Source organism: Silurus meridionalis, chromosome 3, assembly GCF_014805685.1.
Source record: "Silurus meridionalis isolate SWU-2019-XX chromosome 3, ASM1480568v1, whole genome shotgun sequence".
NCBI lineage: Eukaryota > Metazoa > Chordata > Actinopteri > Siluriformes > Siluridae > Silurus > Silurus meridionalis.
The window spans coordinates 18626758-18650276 of NC_060886.1; the positions used below are offsets into that span (position 1 = coordinate 18626758).

Here is a 23519-nt window from a genome sequence, read left to right on the forward strand (position 1 = left end):
AGTACCACACTACAAATATGTCGGAGAAACTTCATCCCAGTGGCAAAAATTTATTTAAAGTTTTAGGAGTTTTTGCAGACAAAAGTCACACGAATCGAGTCATATATATATATATATTTAAACTTTTAAGGACTGCATATATAGAAGTAAATAAATCTTCCCTTTCTATGCTGTTCCTCTTTATTAAACAGACCTTTGTCTAAAATCAATTTATCAAGTTATAAGGCCACGGGAATTCTTGCAGTGCTGTTTTCAAGCCTTAGCAGACTCTTTTCAGTTCTTCAGCATGCAGAGATGCATGGAATTTTATTGCAATTTTATTGAGAAGAAGAAAATTTGCATTTACTTCTGGCCTAAACCTTTAAGAATTCATAACAGTGACAATACTGTTTCAGACTGTCCCAGCTGAAGATGCTGAGTCTGAACAACAGGCGCTTTAAAAAAAAAAAAAAAAACATAAATCCACAGGTGTTTGGCTCCAGCACTCTGTTCCACTCGTTGGACTTGAGAGGCGATGTGTGGAAATGTGACTGTAGATTACTGAGCCAGGAGAGGTGGCTGGAGTCAGAGAGAGTTTCCTATCACAGTGAGGTGCTCTCACCCAGAAACTCTGAAAGGTCAGTACCTCCATGCTATCAGCAATCCAGTGATCCATGGTGCTGACAAGCAGTGCAGCAGAGCGCAGAGCCATGTTCAATCAAAACCAACCTACTCAGGCAATGGCTCACGGGCCAACAGACAAACCTCCCATCATGGTGACAGAAACCACACTCAGAAAAGGGTGAGCAGGAACGCTCCACAGCTTATGATCAAGCATCCAGTGAAAAGAAACGCTTCGAAAGGTAACGCAATACTGAAACCAGCCACCAGGGGTAGTATTGTCTTCTTAGAAATGAAACCCCAGCTGGACGAGTTGCTCGACGTCCTAACCCAATCGCACAAACTGCCAAGAATGAAGGAAAGATCAATGATGCATGCTTTTACAAGCAGATGGTCATTCCCTACATCTCTGCTGTGACAGTCACCTTCTGCTCTCTGCACTTACACAAGCTTTTAAAATATTCAACCAAAACCACAGTCAGTGTGTAATCTGTTTTACTTATGGACCTCTTGATACACTTTCTTTAGTGTTTGTTAAATTAGAAAATGTGATGGTTGGCTTCATATGATTATGTTAAGTGAAAAGAAAAGAGATGTCAAATGAGCCAAAGCCTATGTGTAATATTTACTCACCCTAAAAAAAATATTATTGCACTTTAAAATCAATTGGTAATTATAAACTAGAAATGTATAGTACAAATCATGAAAAAGTATTTTAAGAAGAAATGTCTATCTATCTATCTATCTATCTATCTATCTATCTATCTATCTATCTATCTGTTTCTCGATAGAAATGAAACTGCTTTTCTTTTGTGAATGTTTTTACAGCATCAAATAGTTTATTTACTTATTGTGAAAGCTATACATTAAATCTCATTTAAAAAATACTTTGATACTATAAATGTAATATCTGTAAGTGAAATTTTTTTTTTTTACCAAGGAACAGTAACAGCAAAAGCCTGAGTTGCAGAATTTTGTTTAAAACCATGTGTTCATGACCGGTTTGTTCCAGGTTTCACCACAAGATGGCAGACTAACCCCAAACAAACCGCTTAGAAAAATGCAATAAAACTGAGCCTGACAGGTGATAAAACATCAGCTGAAAGGTTTTAAAATGAAAATCAGACTCCTGCAATAAATGTAAAGAGATATTAAAAGATTTATTACAACATTGTATTAATTTATGTTACTTTATACATAACTTTCACAAAATTACAAGTTTACTGCCAACACAATAATAATAACATCCGTTTTTCTGCAGCATGGCCAAAGTTGAACAAACAGCAGAAAATAAACCCTTTCACCTTCTGACTGAGAATCAAAGTTGAACATTCTACAGCAATAATCCAACCAAAATATGATTAAAATACCAGTCTAATTCTCGCAGAGAATCAGTCCTTCATGCAAGTAAGCACATAACAGTGACCGTACTAGTTTACCTGTAAATCAAAATCGTTCTTAAATAGATGACATGTAGAAAAGCAAAAATAAATAATGCAGCAATGAAACTACACAGTAGTAAGCCAATACATTTTAAGAAATAAGGCAATTTGAGCCTAATTGACGAGTTACTCTTACTCTAATTATCACCAAGCTCAACTGTAATTAAATAATTTCACTTAAATAAAGTACATGATCATTTTCCTTACTTTTGGAAAAGAACCTCCTGATTATAATATTATCAGTTCAAAAAGATCTTAAATTATCATTAGTATTATTGATTTGTTACTTATTGTTTTTGGGGGGGAATAAAGTACTCCACAAGTCAAGTGTGGAAAGTGTTTTAAAAGATCTTTTTTTCCCCCCCCTTTTCTTTTCACTATTCTTAAGCAAATAAAGGGCTTAAAGACTAACAAACAATGCACAAAAATGTCTTCAGATCTTATACAATGTAATCGGAATCATTAATGAAATTTTACAGTGTTTCCTAAAATCGCAGTCTTTTGACAATCGACTGTAGTGAATTAATAATAGAAAGAAAAACATTTTTTTTTTCATCGAACAGTGTTTTAAAAAGTAGAACACCATGGATTCAGGATCCGCCTTTCTGTCAGCAAGTGGCAAAGAATGCTCGTAAAAAAGCCTTTCTGCCTCCCACTCAGTCCACATTATGTACATGAAAGCCTCCGTGATCCCTGAACACAATCTACTTTAATCCACCCGTCGACCTGCGTTCATCATTTGCAAATCAATATCTATATCTAATACATTTTTCTTCTTAAATCAACATCAAAGACTCTGTGGTGAAGTATGCGCTATAGTCCTACAGTTACCCGACTGGAACAAACTACTCATGGAATGTTGATCAAAGCTTTTGCTCTTAAAAGACCTGATTTTAATCAAATATCCTTAAGACTTGCTTTTAGAAGCCTAAGATTACTTAAAACATTCTGCTCACATCAAACCACCTGAAGACGTAGTCAACAACTTATTCACAAAGTACAACAACAACAAAAAATAACTTGTTTAAACTGCACTTTGAACCGTTAAAGAGTGGAAACAATGCGAGTATAAAAAAAAAACAAAAAAAAAAAACAACAAACACCTGTCTCTCATGTGCAAAATTGAAATGGTATAATGAAAATAAACATGGCTGCTCCATATCTCTGTAGACCTACAGAAGTTCTGAAGAAAATCAATATCCACTTACAATGAGCCATGACACACTTTGCCACTTGACTCGTATATAAAATACACCAAGTCAGTCACATGACTCATGATGTTCCAACACCACATGACATGTTCTTGTACATGTAATAAATAAACATGGATTCTAAAGAGAAGGAGGCAATTTTTTTTCCAGACAATCAGTACAACCTTAATCACGGTTGGTAAAGTGCCATCCCTTGCGTCTTTACTACATTCTGTTAAAAAGGGAGAAAACTGATGGTAAATGGAATCCACTTGATGATTAGTGTTCTCCAGACTTAAGAACAGTGAGGGATCTGTTCCCACCTCACATCAACATGGCTGCCAGGAATAAAAGTAATCACAGAGAATCCTGATCAGCTCTTATTGGGCTGGGTGCAAGTGGCCGGGGCCGTGTTCGACTCCTCCCCTTCTGTGCTCTGGTCTGTGGTTGGGCCGGTGGTGGACCCGGATGCCGTAGAGGAGCTCACGCCATTGGATGTGCTGACAGAACTGTGTTGGATGGCCTCGTTATGAGGGCTGCTGGGGACGGACATCTCCTCGCTACTGTCCTCTTTATCAAGCACTGAAACAGAAAAGCAACACGACGACTAAAACAAAAAACCACAACAATCCTGTAATACAGATTAGTCCAGGGTCTTGATAATTGTTTGCAGTTATAAATTTTATAATTTATGCAATATTCCGTGTCACGTTAACACACAATGAACTTGATCATTAATGAACAAGATGCAAGGTCAGGAAAAATGTACACTGTAAACGAACATGTGAAGTACGTTTGATTAAATGCTAATGGGAATGCATCGCCAAATGAAATAAGATGTCACAACAGAATGTACTTCCTGGTTTTCAATGTAAGCATTTATACCACTTGAAACTTAGATCTGAACGATGATATGTTCAGTTTGATGTTCATAATTTCACATTGTAGAGATTTTGACTGATGTGATAAACAATGGTTTTTAACAATGAAAAAAAGTTGCAGGCATTTGTAAATTAATATCAACACCATTTTAAGTAGTTGCCACAATGACAGTCCTGTACTACATGTCCTTTACCCTTCTCAATTCCTGAAGCTCTCAGGGTTTAATCATTTATTTATTTTTGAACCTAGTTTTAACCTAATTCACATTTTATGAAATTGAGAGCGCAAGGAATCACTGCACATAGATGCCCAGATATTTTCAAGAGGATTGGAATACTGACACTATATGGTAGAAGGACTATGCGTGCCATCGGTTATATATGTGATGTTTCATTATCAAATCTAAGTAAACGCTTTGCTGTGTACAGAACATCATACAGAGCTATGATACAAAGTGGAGACTCAGCCACTCTGTCAGGGTGTCCCCTAGGACTCGCTTGGCCGTGATGTCCTTGGAAGCAAAAGACTGCAGTGTCTCCAGTATTGTTATGGGAGCAGCTAACAAGCAGGAGTCTGCATGTTCACATTAAAAAATACGGCGCTTAACGCTGTCATCCAAAAGCTCTGACAAGCTTATGGCTTGTCATCAAAAAAAAAAAAAAAGAAAAAACAATTAGCCTGATTCATATGAGACAGAGGGTTTACCTGGCCAGACTGGGGTTAATACTACACAAAGATAATAGATAGGACTAAACTGTTACCAAGAAAAAAAGTTAACGGCAAAAGAAAAAAAAAAATCTATTTCTAATTCCAGAAATTGTTACATTTTGTTAAGCTGCTTTCATACAGTCATACACCCTGACCCAACAAAAAAACCCTCATCATATAATATCAACATTCTCAAGGGACCATGACACTGTTTCTGCAATTCCTGGCTGGAAAAGTGCACCACAATGCCACGGCTCTGACCCTGTGAACACAACATGCAAAACAAGCTAACATCTAATCAGTCGATTTGATGCGTAATTGCTATTAAACTCAGTTTCCGAGTCTGATCCCTGCTTTGCATTTTATTATTCCCCGTGCTTGCTTTGTAACCTTTAATTAAAGTTACAATGTCATTTTAAACCAACATCATAAGGGTGTATTATAGGCAGTGGCGTGTGGCTGAGCCCTCGCACCCCTCCCAGCGTTCTCATTTGTTTCTTGCTACCTTGCCAACTACTGCAGCGACAGATGATTACAGCACCTGATTTTAATGATGCTCACACTGGAGAGAGGCAGAGACTTGCAGTCCAAATGCCACCAGCTGCTCCACAATCGCAATGAATTAATTGGATCCTGATGAGGGAGGAAAGCAAAAAAACACTCTGTCTCGTAAAGAAATGCAGACTACTATGATAATTAATACAGCTAATGATGCAAAAGTCCGCTGAAATGGCACTTGATAATTAACATGGGGATTGTTATCTTTTGTGTATGTGTACGTGTGTGTGTTTGTTTCTTATTTAGGCATTAAAAGACATTCAGGCCGAGTGTTTAAAGCACTTGCAAACCAGGATCATATTATGTGATGTAGCAAAACACCCATTTCCAGAAGGCCATAAATACTCTTGACAGCTCGGAATAAGGTCGCACTCAACATAAATCGACAAGACAACCATTCATTTTCCCTTTTTTCAAGCCATATAACAGGCTCCTATAATTACTCCTAATGGCATTATACAGAAAAGCACAGGGTGAAATATAATATCATATGCAGCACTTCTTTCTCAAACTGCATTTCTCTCTCCCGCTCTCTTCCTCCCTCTCATTCGTTTCTGACCATCTAACCGGCTCGGGCAGATGGGTTATGCGCACTGCCAAGCCAAGGCATGGCCTGCCATGTTTGCAGGGCAGCCTGGGTAATTCCCCTCACACCTGCCACTGTGGAGCAATGATCAATAGTGCTAACATTTAAAGATGCAGAATCATGTGGACCTCACAGGCCTAGCTACTAATGCTAGAAATCGACCTGGCCTACTTCATATCCATAATTCAGCATGGATTAATATATTAAAACACAGAAAGTGCACTTTCATTACACTAGAGGAACTTCCCTGACAGAAGACATGACCATCTGCCATTGTGACGCCAGCAATAAATGTCGGAGAACCTCATCTAGTTGTTTACTAAAATAAAAAGACAAAGTGATATTCCACCCTCTATCTTATTTCAGCCCGTTTCTAATATATGACCCCCTCATACCGCACTCCACCACAAACACGAGTGAAGGATAGCCTCATCCATTACCGCAGCCCTCACTCCGCTCCCACAAACGCACCAACCAGACACCCGCAAATGAGTTCACTCCCTGACAACCTCATCCCACCCGGCCACCATCGCTCCAATAATATGCATGAGATGTGTCAGTCCTGCTGCTTTAACAATGGCGTCGGATAATGAACGGCATGGTGGTGAGGTGGCATGTCTGCAGCAGGACAGCCATGCTGCTATAATACACTCATTTCTGAGGCAATCATTGTCAATTCGTCTGTGCAGCTCTCTCATTGAGCTCTGCAAACAAACCTGAGCAATAGCAACCTTTTCAATCCCTCTCAATCTTTTTGTCTTACAAACATACCCACATAGCCCCATCAAAGATCTGGACGTCATATTGTTTCTTTTTTATAAATAAGTTGCAAAAAATAATCACGTTGACGAAGTGCTGAAAGTGAGGACTTGCCAGGAAAAGGCTTACACAAAGGCAGCCACAGCCTTCAATGTGGTACATGAAGGAAGCCTGAGGATCTGCTGCAAGCACAGCCTCCCACAACTGCTCCCTCATTCCACTGACAACAGCAAATTGATATGAAGTGGCTGCATATGGGAGACAAGCTACAGATCTGCTCATTTCATAAGATGTCATTAGAGCATAACGGCTAAAGATGTGCCTGAATCACATCTGCCCCTCCATCTCAGACTCGCTCATTTACCTTTAAAGTGGAAAAAAAATACATCCGTTTGGAGAAACATGAACACAAAACTGCTAATTAAAAAAAAAGCTACATATGTAAAACATATGATTCATATACAAGAAAATTCATTAAAGAACAAGAAGTCCAGAGAAGCAAAGCGTGTGGTTGTTATACCACCTACAGGCCTTTTCACTCTACATCGGTTCATGTTCTAATGTTCACATTTCATCAGGTACCAAACATTCCATTTACGCCAAAGGAAAAAAAGAATAAAAGCAGAACAAAGTTTTAACAGCCTGCAAGCTTGCCTACTGCAGGGGATACGGATGGTCCAAAAACAAGAAGACAGTCAAGGAAGAAACGTTGTAAAGACATCATGGAAAAATCTTAGAGAAAGGCTAAAAGCTGTTTCAGCAAAAATAAAAAAATAAATTAAAAAATAAAAAAAGTACACACTGTTTAAATAAAATGCAACATTTTGCAAAGGGGCATGTAGGAATAATATTCAGGAGCTTATAAAATGAGAATGAAAGTTAAAATATCCTAAATAAATTTACAGAAATTGCAAAAACACACAAAAAAAAGCATAACCGTGTGGGAAGGGTTTTATTCATCAGGATTTTATTGGCGTATGCAATCTCTCTCTCTCTCTCTCTCTCTCCCTTTCTCTCTATCTATCTACTATATATATATATATATATATATATATATATATATATATATATATATATATATATATTTATATATTATTTCTATTATTTATTTCTATTATTTTATCTATTTCTATTATTTCTATATAATTATTTCTTTCCAATCCAAGGCTATCTCCGTTACCCAAGTTAAAATGGAAAAAAAGGCTAATATGGTTGGATCATTTGCAGTATAGTCTGAGCAAGGTCATAAAGATTTTCACTGGGTGACAGCTTCCATTTTATTTTCCTTTAAATTCATAGTTCTGTTGTGAAAGAGTAAAGTGCTTGTATCTGCTGCAGTACTCACGATTGTAGCCAGATTTCTTCTGCATGAGTGTCACAGGGCAGTCCTTATGAGCAAGCAGGAGCTGTTTCAGCTGGGCCACCTCGTTTCGTAACAGAGTCACCTCATTCTGCAAAGACGCAGGACAAGGCAGACACATCCAGCTGAGATCACATTCGTGTTAGGACAAGGACAAATAACCTTTACACGCTTTAATAACATCCCAGAATACATATCCATTCTCAGCAGAGATGATATCTTGTTTTGTTTGCTACATCCTGCCAATACAAATGATATACAATGAGTTCAAAAAAAAAAAAATAGACCTGAATAAGGAAATGACAGGATGACAATGTAAATAAAAAAATGCAACAGTTATAATGACACAACTATGGAAAGCATGAGAACAAATTCAGATAGGAGTGGGAATGTCTGGATACCCAAATTCAGTTAGAGTAGTTTCTTTATGTATTTGGATCTGGAATAATTTCCATACCGTTTAGCATTTTACCACTCACTTAACAAATATGATTCTCATCTGCTAGGTTGAATGTATTGCTATTATCTTTAAGAACTCTTTATTAACTTGTGCAACATCTGGCAGGTTACATCTTCACTGCATGTAAAGACTCATAGACTCATAGAACATCACAAATTATATAATTATTTCACAAACTTCAGGTGCCTTTAAAGCACCCTTCCAAATAAAAAGTTTTAGCTGGAATTAAATCCAGACCAAATATAGGATTATATCTTTATGTATCGCTATATTAGTGGTGAGATTAGTTCTACACTTTTTAAATGATTTGACTCATCCCTAAATGTGAGTAGCTCAAAAGAATGAAAGCAAGAAAATGAATAAAAAAATGACCAAGTACCAATGGTACATCAGGGATTAGTGCGGAAAACTATTGTTACATTGCGACAGAATTCTGGTTACATTTGGTCTATGCCTAATCAACAAAGTGAATTATTGTGTCATCAAAAAAGGGAAAGTAGAGAAAATGAGTTGAGAGAAAGACAGAAGGAGAGAACACCATCCCCTCCGTCAGCAGAACTCCACACCCCATTCTACCAAGATTTACTCTCCTCTTACTGCTCCCGTGGGATGCAGTGCTGCACGTGTCAAAGATGGGCCCGTTTAACAGTGAAGGTGACTTTAAGGGGATGTAGAGAAACATGGGCATGTGAGAGGGGCAGATTACTACATGGCAGATTTAAGTGCTTTTTTTCCCTCCCCTCTAAAACATGGCTGCCATTTTAATCTATTCGGCTAAAAAGCGGCCAATTTACTTGATTCCATCTGTTAGGGCTTGGCGGCGTTGGCGAGGCAAGGCTTTAGAAGAACAGATTTAAACACAGCTGGTGGAGCCATGGATCTCCTCACCACACGCACAGCAATATCCCATTACGACCAGCACTGAGGCTCTTGCATTCGTCCCATATCCTCCTTATTCGCCTCAGCCTCTCTTTTACTCCATCTCTCCCTCCTGCCCATAAAACTCTTATGGATCCAAGTAACCCTTTTATATAATACAATTCTACAGGCAACATGGGAGCACTGGAGGTGTCACGCAGATAATTACTGACTAAATATAGGCGCACAGGTCTGTGACAGGAAGGGGATGGCTATTAGAGTAACGTGGGAATTCCATTGAGAAACATACAAAGTGCAATGAGCGGAAAGGACAACAGCAAGCATGCTACAGTTCAGTGTGAGACAAAGCACTTCAGAAGGCAAACCAGCAGCCAAAAAGCTGCAAGTGCATGAATTATAGCACTTTACCGCCATCATACGTGTCTTTACAGATCAGCCCTGGATGACTGATAAATTTTAAACCTCCATGCACCATTTATTGTAGGGTAATAATATTTCTGGAGGCTCGCTGGCGGTGTAACGCGCAGCTCTGGTGCAGCATGCTGGCCTGTTGGCGCCGACATCTCGTTAAAGAGCCCGTTAAGGATGATGTCAGAGTAATCGTACATCATTAGAGCTCTCTGTGCTGATCAGCAAAACCAATGGGACAGACAGAGAACATTACAACACTCTAATGGCACTGATTAACATACTGCATAAAAACAATACACACTAATGGTGGACATTTAATTTCAGTATGAAGTGCTGCTCTGCTCTCTGCAGTTCCACTTACTCTTTGAATCCCCTTCTTCCCTTCCACGCACCCCCTTACCTCTCTTCATCTGCTTGTTTTCATTTAACCCTAAGCACAGTTACAACAATCTCATCAGCACCCCCCGCCTGTCTCTCCATCACAAATTAATCACTCTCGTTTTCTCCCCCTCCTTGTCTACCCCTCTTGGAGCCCCCACCCCTTTAATGGACAAACAGGACAGACAGCACGCAAATAAACAGCGGCACATCTCATTAAATTGTCTGGAACACGTCGCCTCATAGCCTAGCGTGTCCCTATCAACAGAGACAACAGTTACGTGAACTGTTTCGAACTTGTCAGGAGCGAATCCTAATTGCCTGCCGCAAAATGGCGGTTCAAAAAGACGGGTTTCCCTGGGAGAGTTCCAGGGCCAGCTCTTAAAACGCGCAGACAGAAGAGACGACACGCTTGTGTGCCGATGACATCTGGAGGAAATGTCTTTATTGACAGGGACGTATCAATGCAGGATACATAGACACACACTTACACACAACTCGCACACATATTCACATGTGCACACATTCACCATAGCTGTCAGAACAAAACACTTCTTAATCACCATTAATGATTTCATCACCATGTCAAGGAAATAAATGCCTTTAATCAGGGTATGAACAGAACATCATAAATACACACACACACACACACACACACACACACACACACACACACACACACACACACACACACACACACAAAACTGTACTTTATTTGGGTGGACAATCTATTTACAATAATTAAGCCAGGTAATTATTGCTACATCAACCAAACCCTAAAAAATGGTGGAACGGAGACTATAAGGAACAAATCAGACGTTAGAAATAGATGATAATTATAGATTTTAATATATTACTTTTTTGTATTTTGAAATATTTTTTTTTCGACTTAGAAGTGATTTTTTTTTTGCAAGACTTTGTTAAATTATTTGGTATAAAAAAAATAAAGTAAAAAATAAATATTTCATAAATACTAAATTATTACAATAAATGACTAACAGAAGAACAAAAAAAGAATCAAAATAATAGCAGATGGGCGTTAATATCAGCTGATATTAAGGGTTTCAGCAAAAAAAAAAGTTAAGATATTACATTAAAGTGATCATCTCTATTATCTAAATCCCATTAAATTCTCTTTAACAGAAATTACATTTCTAACCAAGTAAGGTTACTATTATTTTTAATAAATTAATCAATAGAAATATGAAGGTTATTATCTAGAATATATACTTCTAAAATAAAATAAAAGCATTTTAACTCTAGAACCAATATTTGTTTGATATTTATGTTATTTTTTAATACATTTTTATTCCAATCACAACTGATGGAAAATGGAAACCTGAGCATTGGAGGTTGTCACATGATAAGAACTGGGCCACTGCATCTGCACTGTTTTACGGAAAGGGGAGGGGTGGAGGGGAATTAAAATATAATCTTAAGCAAATGGACATGCTTTTAAAACTCTTAGCATCACGATAATATTATTAATATATGTGTTTAGTATTAGCACACAGTTCTTTGATATCTGTGTAATTCCTGTAATGGTTATATGATGTGAGTATGTGGCTTATCCCCTCTACAGTACTTTACTTCCTGTCTGCTTTAACTGTTCAATAGTATTGGTTGTTTTATTTATATAGTAGAATGTGGCGAACACATCTCTGCTTATCCCGGTCTTATCCTTAATACCAAATAAGGTAATCTCATGGTTTGCCCATTTGCTTACTTGCCTCCTTGATTAAACCCAAAAAAGTTGTGTGTCAAACAGTGTGCTGTGTTCCTAAACCTCCAAGTTTGAATTTAAGGTTAGCTTAATAAAATCTAACACTTTGGTAATTTCATTAACTGATGTGTCCTATACACAGGCATATTAATAAACAAAAATCGTTCACCCATACTTTAATTTTCCCTTCTTCTATTCAATGACGTTGATGGTGGTTGTGAAAGAACGACAGCTTATTCGTTAAGTAAAATAGGATTCATCTATTACTGCTGTGTGAACAGAACAGACACTATATATCATCAGTGCTTCTGACACTACATTTTTTATACGGTTGACACTTTTTTTACTTTGCCAAGCTGAAACTAAGCATTTTGAACTGACCTTCGCTACTTTGTAGTTCTAATTGTACTACTGTGGTAAAAGAGAAGTTCTAGCAGCCTCTGAGTGTAAGGTGTATGAGTTGTACCTGTAGCTGCCCGTTCATAGAGCTCAGGTCTTCCGCTTTTTTCTCCAGACTCTGCACCCACACTTTCCTCTTCTGTCTGCAGCGCGAGGCCGCTGCTCTGTTTCTCTCCAGAAACTTCCGTCTCTTCTCATCAGGGTCTTCGTTAGTTGACCGGCGCCGCCTCCCACCTGTACTGGGCGTGTGTTGAGCGGGTGGGGCTGGTGACGCCTAGAAGCACAAAGCAATATGCACAAATAAACCCCAGTTCCATGCACAAATCTAAATAAGTATTGTACTTTTTTCTTTTATAAGGCGTTTTTCAACAAATACGATGTGTTAATATGCATAAAATATTGATGAACCATAATAAATTTGGCATCGAATGAGAGCAGTACTACAACAAAAAAATGAAGAAAAAGACGAATTAAAAAAGTACAGCTAATGTTTAATCAATCAATAATTAAAGCTTAAACACAGTGAATGTGTGTGTAAGTATACACCTTGTTAAGACTGGGGTCAGGTTAGTTGTCTCCATGAGACACCAACATACACATGCAAAGCTACTACGCACAGGGGTTTCTGTGGTTGACGTTGCTGGCTGTTGTAGTGATTGTGGACGCGTCTCCTCAGCTGGTGGTTCGACTGGTGGAGGGACTGGGGGCGGAGTCTGGCTGGCGGCCCGGTTTTGCTCGGCATCTCCGTTGGTTACCTGAGGAAGCTGTTGACTAAGAGCTGCCTTCAGCTTCTGCATCGAAAATGAGGTGAAATCACAAGAGGGGGAAAAAATAGGGAGAAATGGTGAGGACACAAACATAGCAGTGCACCACAGGTCATAATATCATAGGTAAGAAACACATTCTAAATTGTAGCAAATCCTCTGTGAACTTTAGAATCAATTTTATTTCAAATTATATTATTAAAATTATATTATATTATTGAATGATATGTAAACCAACTAAAAAAAAGAAAACAATAAGCCAATAATTAAACATTATACTACATGTGAATTTTTGTTCTCATTTTGATGAATAAATCAGTGAACAACGTTAGCAAACTTTTCTGGGAGTTTTTCCACACCTATTTAAATTTAACCGAAGATTCTTATATCCATGAATAATGCAACTCTGCATACAATTACTGCAGCTGACAGGTACAAAGTTCCTAACTTTTAGAGACTGTGCAAAGCTTTCTTTCACTTTCAAACAGAGATAAACCGTGTTCAGTACAAGACCCTGTATTTTCGCTGCTGTGCTGAGAATGATGTTTAATTACGCATCAAGCTCTAGTGCAACACAATAGCCTTTTCAGTTATCTACCTTTTCCAGCAGCACTGCAAATTATAGAAGGCGTGAAACGTTGCTCATCTTTCTGTTGCCTGTATAAGCATTTTCTTTCTTTTTGCAAAACAGCCCCGCTCATAAGTCAGAGAGCTAAACCGCATTAGAGAGAGGCAGGTACAGGAGATTAGAGTAATTAACTTCCAGAGAAAGCGGGAGGCAAGGATTAAAACAACATATTCATCACCACTAAAAACAGATGCTTCCCTGCATCCTGTTCCAGAGGAGTAATAGCTGTCGTAGCTAATTTCCTATTCCCCCGAGACGGCCGTGATTCTCTCCTGTCAGGGAAATCTTTCTCTCCCGGGCGAGCAGCAGCTCGCATAGCATAGCGACCTCAGCGCTAAGCACCCCTTTCCTAACGCTGCCTCCCACTGAGCCTGTCACATTCCCCACAGCTGCCTAACAATAATGTCAACTCTCACACGCTGAATGACATCCACACACGCTCGACGCATCCAGCCATACTGAGTCGCGTCCGTCTTCATATGTCCATTCGCTGGCAACATGCGATATATATCACGGACACAAACCGGCGTGCAGGTATATACATCACAGATCTAAAGTATGTCCCTGAAAAAAGAAGAGGGGGAAAAAGCAACAATGGTGCAAAAAAGGAAAAAAAAAAAAAGTCAAAGACATCAGGTAACAAATGCACCCACAGCAGGTGAACAAGGCAACTGAGGGCTAAGAGAGAAGAGAGATTCATTAACATGGAAAAAACAAGAGGAGGACATTCTTTTAACAGCTACCTCTGCCAGACCTATCTATCTAGCAAATTAGTTTATAGTATAACAACCCCTCCAGAACTCCCTGGAAAGAAAGACCAAAAGTGAGAGAGAGAGAGAGAGAGAGAGAGAGAGAGAGAGAGAGAGAGAGAAAGAGAGAGAAAGAGAGAGAAAGAGAGAGAAACCAAATCATATTTCATATCTGCCACAGGAACCTCATCAGTGCAATAACCCTCCATCTCTGGGGTGTTATCCAACCATCTGCTACTATATTACTTATCTTTATTTTTCAACTAATTAACAGCATAATCTTCTAAATTCAGCAAGTTAATTATCATTATTGTGGTCTTTGCAGCATCATCAGTCCTTGTAAAGTGCCGTGTCTGTGTCTGGGGAGGAGAAGAGAAAAAGCGAGGGATAAAAAGATGGAGGGTTGGATGGCAGGAGGAGGGGCAGCCTCAGAGAGGGGTCTGTTTTCCTGATGTGAGCTCATTAGGTGTTGTGTTTTGTGTGTGCGTGCTTGTCTATGGCATTGAACGAGTAAATATATGCTCTGATGTTTGAAGCCCCTGTATGCATGTGTGTATTCTATTATGTGTGTGTATGAGAGTGTACAGATTGTGTACAGGGTCAGATTGGATTCTGCTGAACAAAAGGTTTCATGCAGGGTGAAGCACAGAAATGTGCCTTTCTGAGCCAGTGCCAACTTCCCTCCCCGCTCCGGTTTGCCCCCGATGACAACCTGCTGAGCGCAGCGCTGTATGAGCGTTTGTCATCTTGAAACTGCACACATACATCCATATGCACCCCTGCGACAGACAGGCCTCTATCCCGACGCCCCTCGCCCTTGTCCCCTAGAGCGAGTTTACATGCTAATGTTTGTTGGAGCAGCATGCTGTGAACACTTTCAGCAGAGTGATCAACACTTCATCACTACACCACAGGCCTGCATGTACACTCCATACACACTCATACTCACTGTGTACGTTACAATATGCTGCAGCAAACACATGATCACACCTCTGTGACTGTATGTCAGAGAGAAATTATTATAGACTATAGATTTTCTCTTATTAAGATCAACAGCATGCCTTGGTACAATTCGGCAAAACTTTATATAATAACCAACAAATATATCACATTCAAAATGTATTTATCAATTAATCACACTGGAAATAACATTCAAATTTTCCCCAGGAACATAATGAAGGGAAATTATGTTACATATACACTAATATATATATATATATATATATATATATATACATACACACATACACACACACACACACACACACACACACACACACAGAACTTTTTTACATGGTGCCCTCTAGTGCTTAAATAAATAAAGTACATCTGTCTTAACCAGTAATTAAATATATGTAAATATGTAAATATGTATAAAAAAAGAAAGGAAATTACCATCTTTGCTTCTGATTGGACGGGTTGTGGGGAGCAGGGGCCGGGAATCCCGGGAACATTAGGCACTACGGTGACTGGTCTTACCAGCTAAGACAGAACACATATGGACAACATGGGAAAAGGAGATCAATTGGCATAATTAGTCTCTCTGAAGACATTTTACACCTTAGAATCTGCTCTCACACACAGAGACACACCCACACACAAGTGAGCAGAACATACTCAGGCTAACCCCATTGCTCACACTCATTAGGCTGACTGCCTGGTATTTCCATGTAGCACATCCACAGAAAGATGTATCTACTAAGATCACATCTCTTTTAGTAAAAACACTTCCACACAATCACAGAGAGACGGAAAGAGAAAGAAAGAAAGAAAGAAAGAAAGAAAGAAAGAAAGAAAGAAAGAAAGAAAGAAAGAAAGAAAGAAAGAAAGACAGCTTACAATATGTTGTTTCTCCTTCCAACACCCGCCCCTTTCCCACAATCTCAGACATGGAGATATGAAAATGAACATTCATATAATACAGCTTTGATCCGAATACTTGCAGTCCATACAAGGAGAGTGAACATGGCATAGAGCCCATTATGGCTAAAGTGTCCTCTTGCTGTCTTTTTCCTCTTCCTCTCGCTCTCATTTTATTGCCGTGACATACAACTGCCCTTTTCTAAGGCCCATTAGTTCTCTCAATGTCCCTCCCCATGCTACACAGGCGTTGTTGGAATAATAAATACCGGCCTGCCCTCTGTGACACGCTAAAACGTGCCACTGACAAATCCCACCGTCGTCACTCATGATATGAGTACACTGCAACATTTTTTGGAAGGGAGTCACTTTCAAATGTTTAATCAGCCAGCAAGAGAATGAATAGTCTTCTAACAGTTATAAGCGAAACACAGGCTGAGAAAACGTGCTCAAAAAAAGTAGAACTAATATAATTTTCTTCAAAGTTCTGAAAAAGTTTTGCAGAAAACATTCCCTCTTGGTGCAGTAATACCCGCAGGAATGGCAGATGGATTACAGGCTTTTAAGCTTTGCAATGTGACTACTCTTAATTGGACAGAAAAACTCATCTCTTTGGAAATAAGTTTTTACATCTGTGAATGGAATAAACATATTTGGTATAGAACTGTGTAAACGTACAGGTATGGCAGTGGGGATGTGGACGCTGGAGCTGGCGATGGTGGCTGGGATGGCGACGGGCATGGTCTGTCCATTTGGCAGCTGCAGAATCACTGGGAATGTGCCAGACACAGGGCTGAAAAGAAAAATAAAAATAAAAAGGCAGATGTGCATCTTAATACCATGAATATACATATTGATTATCTTATTGTCACAATTTACTTGAATTTCTTTACATGCACAAACACATGTAAACATATATTTGGCTGCATTTGAGATTTAAAGGCTTTTAAAGCAAATTCAAAATGAGAATGTTGGTGATACTCTTGACAGAGTAACTCAGGGGAAAAAAATCTTGCCAGCTGCAAACTTAAGCATCAGCAACTTTAAATAAAAGATGATGAAAAAAAATATATATATAAAAAAAGAGGAAGCTCCTGATGATTTAAAAAAAAAAGTAGAAAAAAAAAGATTTGACGTGGAAAATTAAAGGTTCTTAAGTAACAAGTAACATTTTGGAGCTACTTACACTATTGGCCTATTAGAGGATGGGACTTGAGTTATAACAGAACTAGATGTTGGAGATGGAAGGGCTTGCTGAATAACAACACTAGCTTCAGTACTGGCCAGAAGCACATTGGGGACTTGGAGGGAGGCAGGACGAACTATAGTGGACGTAGGCAGTGAGGTCAGCTGCAAAGAAACCTCCTGAAAATATCATATGAAACCGAAGGTGCATCAACCATTCAGAAAAATAAATAAATCAAGTGCCATTATATTCTATGCACTTAATATAAAAATGGAGACATTTCAGCAGTAAATTATCAAAAGACAACTGGCCATGCGAGATCATGTTAAACACCACCAGAGTAAAGTTGTATTCCGCAGACTGGTTTAATTGGAGTTCACACCCTCTCAGGATAACGTTTGTTTGCATTAGGATGCTATACAGATCTAAGATGTGGTTTAAGCACTAAACAAACACGGACCCTGCTCTACATAAAGTACAGTAAGTTCGTAAATCAGAGGTATGACATTCAATGATGAGCGACTGCAAATATTCAAGACGACTCAACAATATAAACCAGTTCTCACCTTGTCATCACTGGTTGTAGATTCGGGATGGGGCAGAGGGCTGTCTCGGTGTGATTCCAGAGATGAGTGCTCCTCAGTTTTGTTTCGTACAATAGGAGTCGCAAGAGGTGACAAGTCCAAAGGTAACTAAAACGCCAAATACAAAGAAAAAAGAAAAAAGAAAAATCACTCCTACAAAGTCCCTGGAACAACAGTGATAATGATCAACAACCATTCAAACAATATTTGTAGTTTAGATGATAATGGAGAGCAGGGTCTAACACGTCACAATACATCTCCAATAGCTGTTTAACAGTGTTCTCACACTCATTAAACTCTCAAGTGAACGCCGAGGCCCTGTGGATAAGAGTGAAGTCAACATGGATAAGACAAATTCTACCAGGATAGGAATGTTTCATTAGAAATTAAAGTTGATCGGAATAATTGATTATTGACTTGAGGTGATGTTCCTTCAAATGAATTCTACAAAGCAGATCCATTTGTTTACAGTATCAATCAATCAATCAATCAATCAATCAATCAATCAATCAACAAATAAAAACTTGAATGATTTCCCCAAACTTTGTTTGGGGAAATCATTCAAGTTTTTATTTGTTTATTGAAAAAAACACAATTAAAAAACACAATTAAATATAATATAACTGCACAAAACTGCAGATAACCTACAAAAGCTGGTTGTACTGCAAATGCAAGAAATATGTAAAATAAGAATGTTTTCTAAGAAATAATTCATTTAAGTCTTTTTTATCTACAAACATTTCCAGGAAAATAGAATTCCAGTCTGTCCAATTTTCATTCATTTTCCCTGCAATATTCACAATATTAATATTTGCTGATCTGCCTAATATAGATATGGGAATGGTGCCAATTATATTGCACATTTTCTCTTACACATTTGATCCAATAGTACCACGGTGTGCATTTTGCTTCTCCGGCATGATATTGTTTTCTTCCTATTGGAAACATGTTGTAGAATTCTGTACAAGGTGGTGCTTAATAGGGTGTTTTGTGAACTTGGGTAGCTTTGGTTTGTAAGGCATTATTTTAAAATAAATGAGCAACAGGTAGTCATGTATTTATTTAAATTAATAAATCAGAAAAATGTTATTTATTTAAATGAATACATGACCTGTTTTTGGTCATAAAATACAATTTTTTTTAATCTACTCTGAGCAGTGCTTCCACATGGTTTAGTGTATAACAGCAGTCTCATGTCGAATTGTGATGCGACAGATTGCTTAGAGATATTTTTATGTTATGGTATCTTGTGTTGACCCTGAACAATTTTTTTTTACTTATTCTGCTTTTTGTATGTTTTAGGATAATTATTATAGGTGTTTCACTTTCAGTGAAAGGAAAACGCATTATGAGCTGCTATTTTGTCAGACAATGGCAGACCCCAACAACAAAAGTCCACAATTAAGTCTCTTGAGCATTGCAGCTGCAAATGAGCACACTTCAGTGCACCTGTCTACATATATTCAACCACAAAAAAAGACAGCTGATCATCTAAAATCAGGTTTTTCATTATTTTAAGGAGGCACATCCTTTGCCCTAAAAAACTAAACAAATGAAGCCTCGCACTTTCCCAGCACAGAGCAGCAACAGTAAGCCTTCTGAACCTCAGAGGCACAAGTAACACACCAGTAACCATTTATTTTAGTTGCTATGTGGCAGCTTTAGCTCTGAAAAATCCCAAACTGACATACAGTAGGGTCCAACGGTCTACATTAACATTGAACATCTGGGGTTCTTTTCGTTTAAACTTGAAAATAACCAGAAAGCTTGAGAATTTGAAGAACAAAACAGTTCAAGATCATGAATATTCAGTATAATGGTACTGGAAAATTTCTGTAACACTAAATAAATGCAAGAATAGTATTATATACAAAATACCAGATGGATTTGATCAAACGGGGATGTTCAGGTTAATGCCAGAATACACACAACCATTAAAGCAAATGGGAAAGATGTAAGGTGTAAAAAAAATAATTTTCACTAATGATGATAATATAATTAACAACTTTGATTTTAATTGAATACACACTAAAGTAAAATTAAAGCAAAATGCAGCATGACTTTAGACTGGATGTGTGAATTTAGGGCCCTAGAATACAGTACCGAACGGAAAGTACGTCTAGAAAATTCAATTATTCATCAATAAATGATAAATATGCTGAAAACGTTTAAATCCTTTTGTAAAATGAACTCAACCCATTAATTTAAAATGTACGGCTTGTGTTTTTTTGGCTTTACATTAATTAGTTTAAATTTAATTTACATTTAATTAGTGTTCTGCCCTTGATGTTGAACACTGCTAAAAAATCGATGGCGAAAATACACTTATATTATTATATAGACTGTAAAATGATACACTTCATGACAAGTGGAAATGATTCATGCTAAACGCTATGTTTATCTACCTTTTTAATATCCTCCTCCGTCGCCTTCTTGAAGTCATGTTCAAAGGGACTAGCAAGTTCGTTGAACAGTCCGACCTCCTCACAGTTCTTCAAAAAGCGTGTGGGTGTCGGTGTTTGGTCTGTGAAGAGCAACCAATTAAATAAACAAATAGCACTTTCACAAACTACCTTAACGAACAAATGGGGACGCCTGACATTCTCACCAGCGATGATGACACTGTCACTGCGTGCTGGACCAAACCTGAGTGTCATCTCATGCTTATGCTTATGGACTGCCAAATGGTCTTCATTTGTAAATCGCTGTGGAAATGAGACAGCGTCACACAAATGTTAATTGTCACATGAAATATCGAATACAAGAAAAAAATGTTTAAAAACAAATGAATATGTTTCAAATGAACATTCAGTACAAGACACAGTTTAACAGGGCTCGGTGTTGAAAACATCACTGGAATTACTACAGTAATAAGAGCAATAGTGCAACCTTTTTACTGGGGTGTAAATAACATACCTGACCACAGCCAGGTGCAGTGCAGAGGAACGGTTTATCATCACTCATATTCAGAGTTTCTCTATGCCGTCTCCTAACACAAAAGCCATTCGGAAAACTTTTCTGAATTACAAAAATACATAAATAGAGAGTATATGTGCTTACAGGACAGGAATCAGATCAGGCTTAGTATGTTTAAAGGAAAAATCCACCATCAGCTGTTTTGCATATTAAGGTTTAGTGTACATGATTTTATATATATATATATATATATATATATATATATATATATATATATATATATATATATATATATATATTTCTGAGTTGCGTTCTTTTTTTATTTTGGCTTAAATATTTATGAAAATGCTGGTTTACTTCCACATTGGTTTCCTGCATTACCAACAACCCTGTTCGACTGTCGTAATACAGTGGGAATTTACTTTTTCTTAATGCACATTATCAACTTGTGCTTGTTAATATTATGAACAGCAGCTACGCTAATTCCTCTCCACTGCTTCTCTTTCACTACCCATCCCGAGGCATCTAGAGACGTACCAGTGCCATTTGGACCTCTTTGAGTGTTTAAAGACTCTGGCATGGAGAAGCTGGTGTTGGATCTATGATGCTCAAATGTTAAGCTATTTTATAAGTTGCTCAGTAGCTCCTGGTTCTATGAACTCGAATGACTGTATAAGACTGTAGAAAGGACATTACTCATAATCTCACATTCCAGTGCTCATGTTAGTTCTCACAGTGTTCTGTATTGTTGAAAGATTTATAATCACACTCTTGATGTCACCCAAATGAGGATGGGTTCCCCTTTTGAGACTGGTTCCTCTCAAGGTTTCTTCCTCATAACATCTAAGGGAGTTTTTCCTTGCCACATTCTGCTCATCAGGGATAAATACACATCACCTTCACTGTTAAATTCTGTAAAGCTGCTTTGAGACAATGTCTTTTGTGAAAAGCGCTATAGAAATAAACTTGACTTAATGTCTACCCAAAGAGCAGCAATGCTTTATTCTTGTAGCCTGTTCATCTCCGGCACCTTCTCGTCTGTACAAACTGCTCACGTTCCAAAACTTTCCTGATAAAAACGCTGTTGATAAAACACCATCAGTCTTATCATCACACAGATCACTAACTTTCCAAGATGACTCTTGAATAGTCTGTGCTTTATAGCCGCGCCTAAAGTTTGCTGTCTCGCACAACTTCGATGTCGAATCTGACCGTGTACCTCACTGTAAAACGAGTAATTAAATAAAGGCCCTTTTGTTTTGCTGTAAGAAGTTAAGCATGAAACCTGACCGTTATGTCTGGGAAATGTGTAACTACACTAGAAATGTCAAACCTGGGACATAAGCATGGTATACAACCTCAGGTGTGTCAGAGGAAGAACAAAATCAAACTACAGATTAGAATCAGAAATACTGACCAAATAATCACTATATGAGTCTGAATATATGCAATTCTTTTCTGGGTGGAGTTTTCCTTTAATACACTCTGCATCCTGCATGAAGTCCCTCCATACTCCAGCTAGATTAGAACACATTCTATTGACAACTTTGCAAATACAATTAATGCATAAATATAGTTATAAATCAAGGTTTTTGTTGGTTAAAAAAAAGGATTCCGTCTAGAAATCACTGATCAGAACTCTGATAGCAACACAGCAGCCAGACAGCACACTTCTATTGTCACTTAGATTACTAACACATTTTAAACAGGACACTAAATGCATGATCGTGTGCAGTGCATCCCAAATGAAACGATTTGAACAAGTTTATAAATAAATAAAAATAAAAATAAATGTTATAAATCTAACATTTTACACGAGCATCCAGTTCCTGTGCGATGATGCGGGTGCTGAGGATAACAATGCAGGCCACCTTGTTTACAGTAACCAGGCTAGTTAGCTAGCATGGCCGTCGCCATATTAGCACCAATGCTATTACTGAGAAAATATGCACGTGTCATGCAAGTACGAGGTAAACACTTTGTATAACATACTTTGCACTCGTATTTCCCGACACGATAAACCGACTGATGCGTGTTTACAAACGATACTAATTGATGCGATTACTCACCCACAGGCACAACCCTGACAGCCCGAGCCCACGTAGCCCTCAGTTCTCGCGAGACTTCATTTCATTCTCGTTCGTTGAAGCCTGACTCTTTAAGAATGGAGCCGCCAGTAGCGTCAGCGCTTCAAATCCGAGGAACAATTCAGATTACTTCAAATATCATCTGCCATTAGTAATTATTCGTGCCTACGAGTCAGTTAATACACGCAAATAAAATCTAAAGGACACATACTTGTGGTTACTTTGACAGCCACGCCCATCTCGTGTTTTCATTTCCGCCATTTATTCCGGTTAGATGGGGGAGTTGGAGCACAATCCTTACCTACCAATCGTAGTTCTGAAGTGACCTGTCCTGCACATTCTGTTGTATTCGACTGAGAGTAATAAACACATACGTGCAGGACATGCCCCTGAATCAGGCTCTCAACTTC

General features: G+C 38.2%; 1 protein-coding gene across 4 annotated transcripts; it reads right to left on the reverse strand.

Moving 5' to 3' along the window:
- Positions 1 to 1741: 1741 nt before the first annotated feature.
- Positions 1742 to 23329, reverse strand: atf2 (activating transcription factor 2). 4 transcript variants are annotated; one of them, XM_046845203.1, is made up of 12 exons: positions 23092 to 23321; positions 21023 to 21095; positions 20715 to 20811; positions 20512 to 20630; positions 18089 to 18214; positions 17523 to 17701; positions 17015 to 17129; positions 15872 to 15958; positions 12953 to 13126; positions 12403 to 12609; positions 8071 to 8176; positions 1742 to 3814 (listed from the first exon to the last, which is right to left on the reverse strand). In XM_046845203.1, exons 2-12 carry the CDS (start codon positions 21068 to 21070, stop codon positions 3606 to 3608), a joined length of 1467 nt encoding a protein of 488 aa, XP_046701159.1. In that variant the 5' UTR covers positions 21071 to 21095; positions 23092 to 23321; the 3' UTR covers positions 1742 to 3605. The 4 variants fall into 4 exon arrangements, 3 of the variants coding, with proteins under 3 accessions (XP_046701159.1, XP_046701160.1, XP_046701161.1); XM_046845204.1 differs by having other exon boundaries at positions 21023 to 21124; XM_046845205.1 differs by lacking the exon at positions 23092 to 23321 and adding an exon at positions 23015 to 23067.
- Positions 23330 to 23519: the final 190 nt, after the last annotated feature.

What these genes read in the sequence shown, in the direction of transcription:
- atf2 (XM_046845203.1), bottom strand. Translation starts at nt 21,070, where the DNA reads ATGAGTGATGATAAACCGTTCCTCTGCACTGCACCTGGCTGTGGTCAG. An exon ending in TGACAGTGTCATCATCGCTG is followed by an intron (nt 20,631 to 20,714) that starts GTGAGAATGTCA and finishes TGCTCTTCACAG; the next exon opens with ACCAAACACCGACACCCACA. An exon ending in TCCTCTAATAGGCCAATAGT is followed by an intron (nt 17,130 to 17,522) that starts GTAAGTAGCTCC and finishes TTTTCTTTTCAG; the next exon opens with CCCTGTGTCTGGCACATTCC.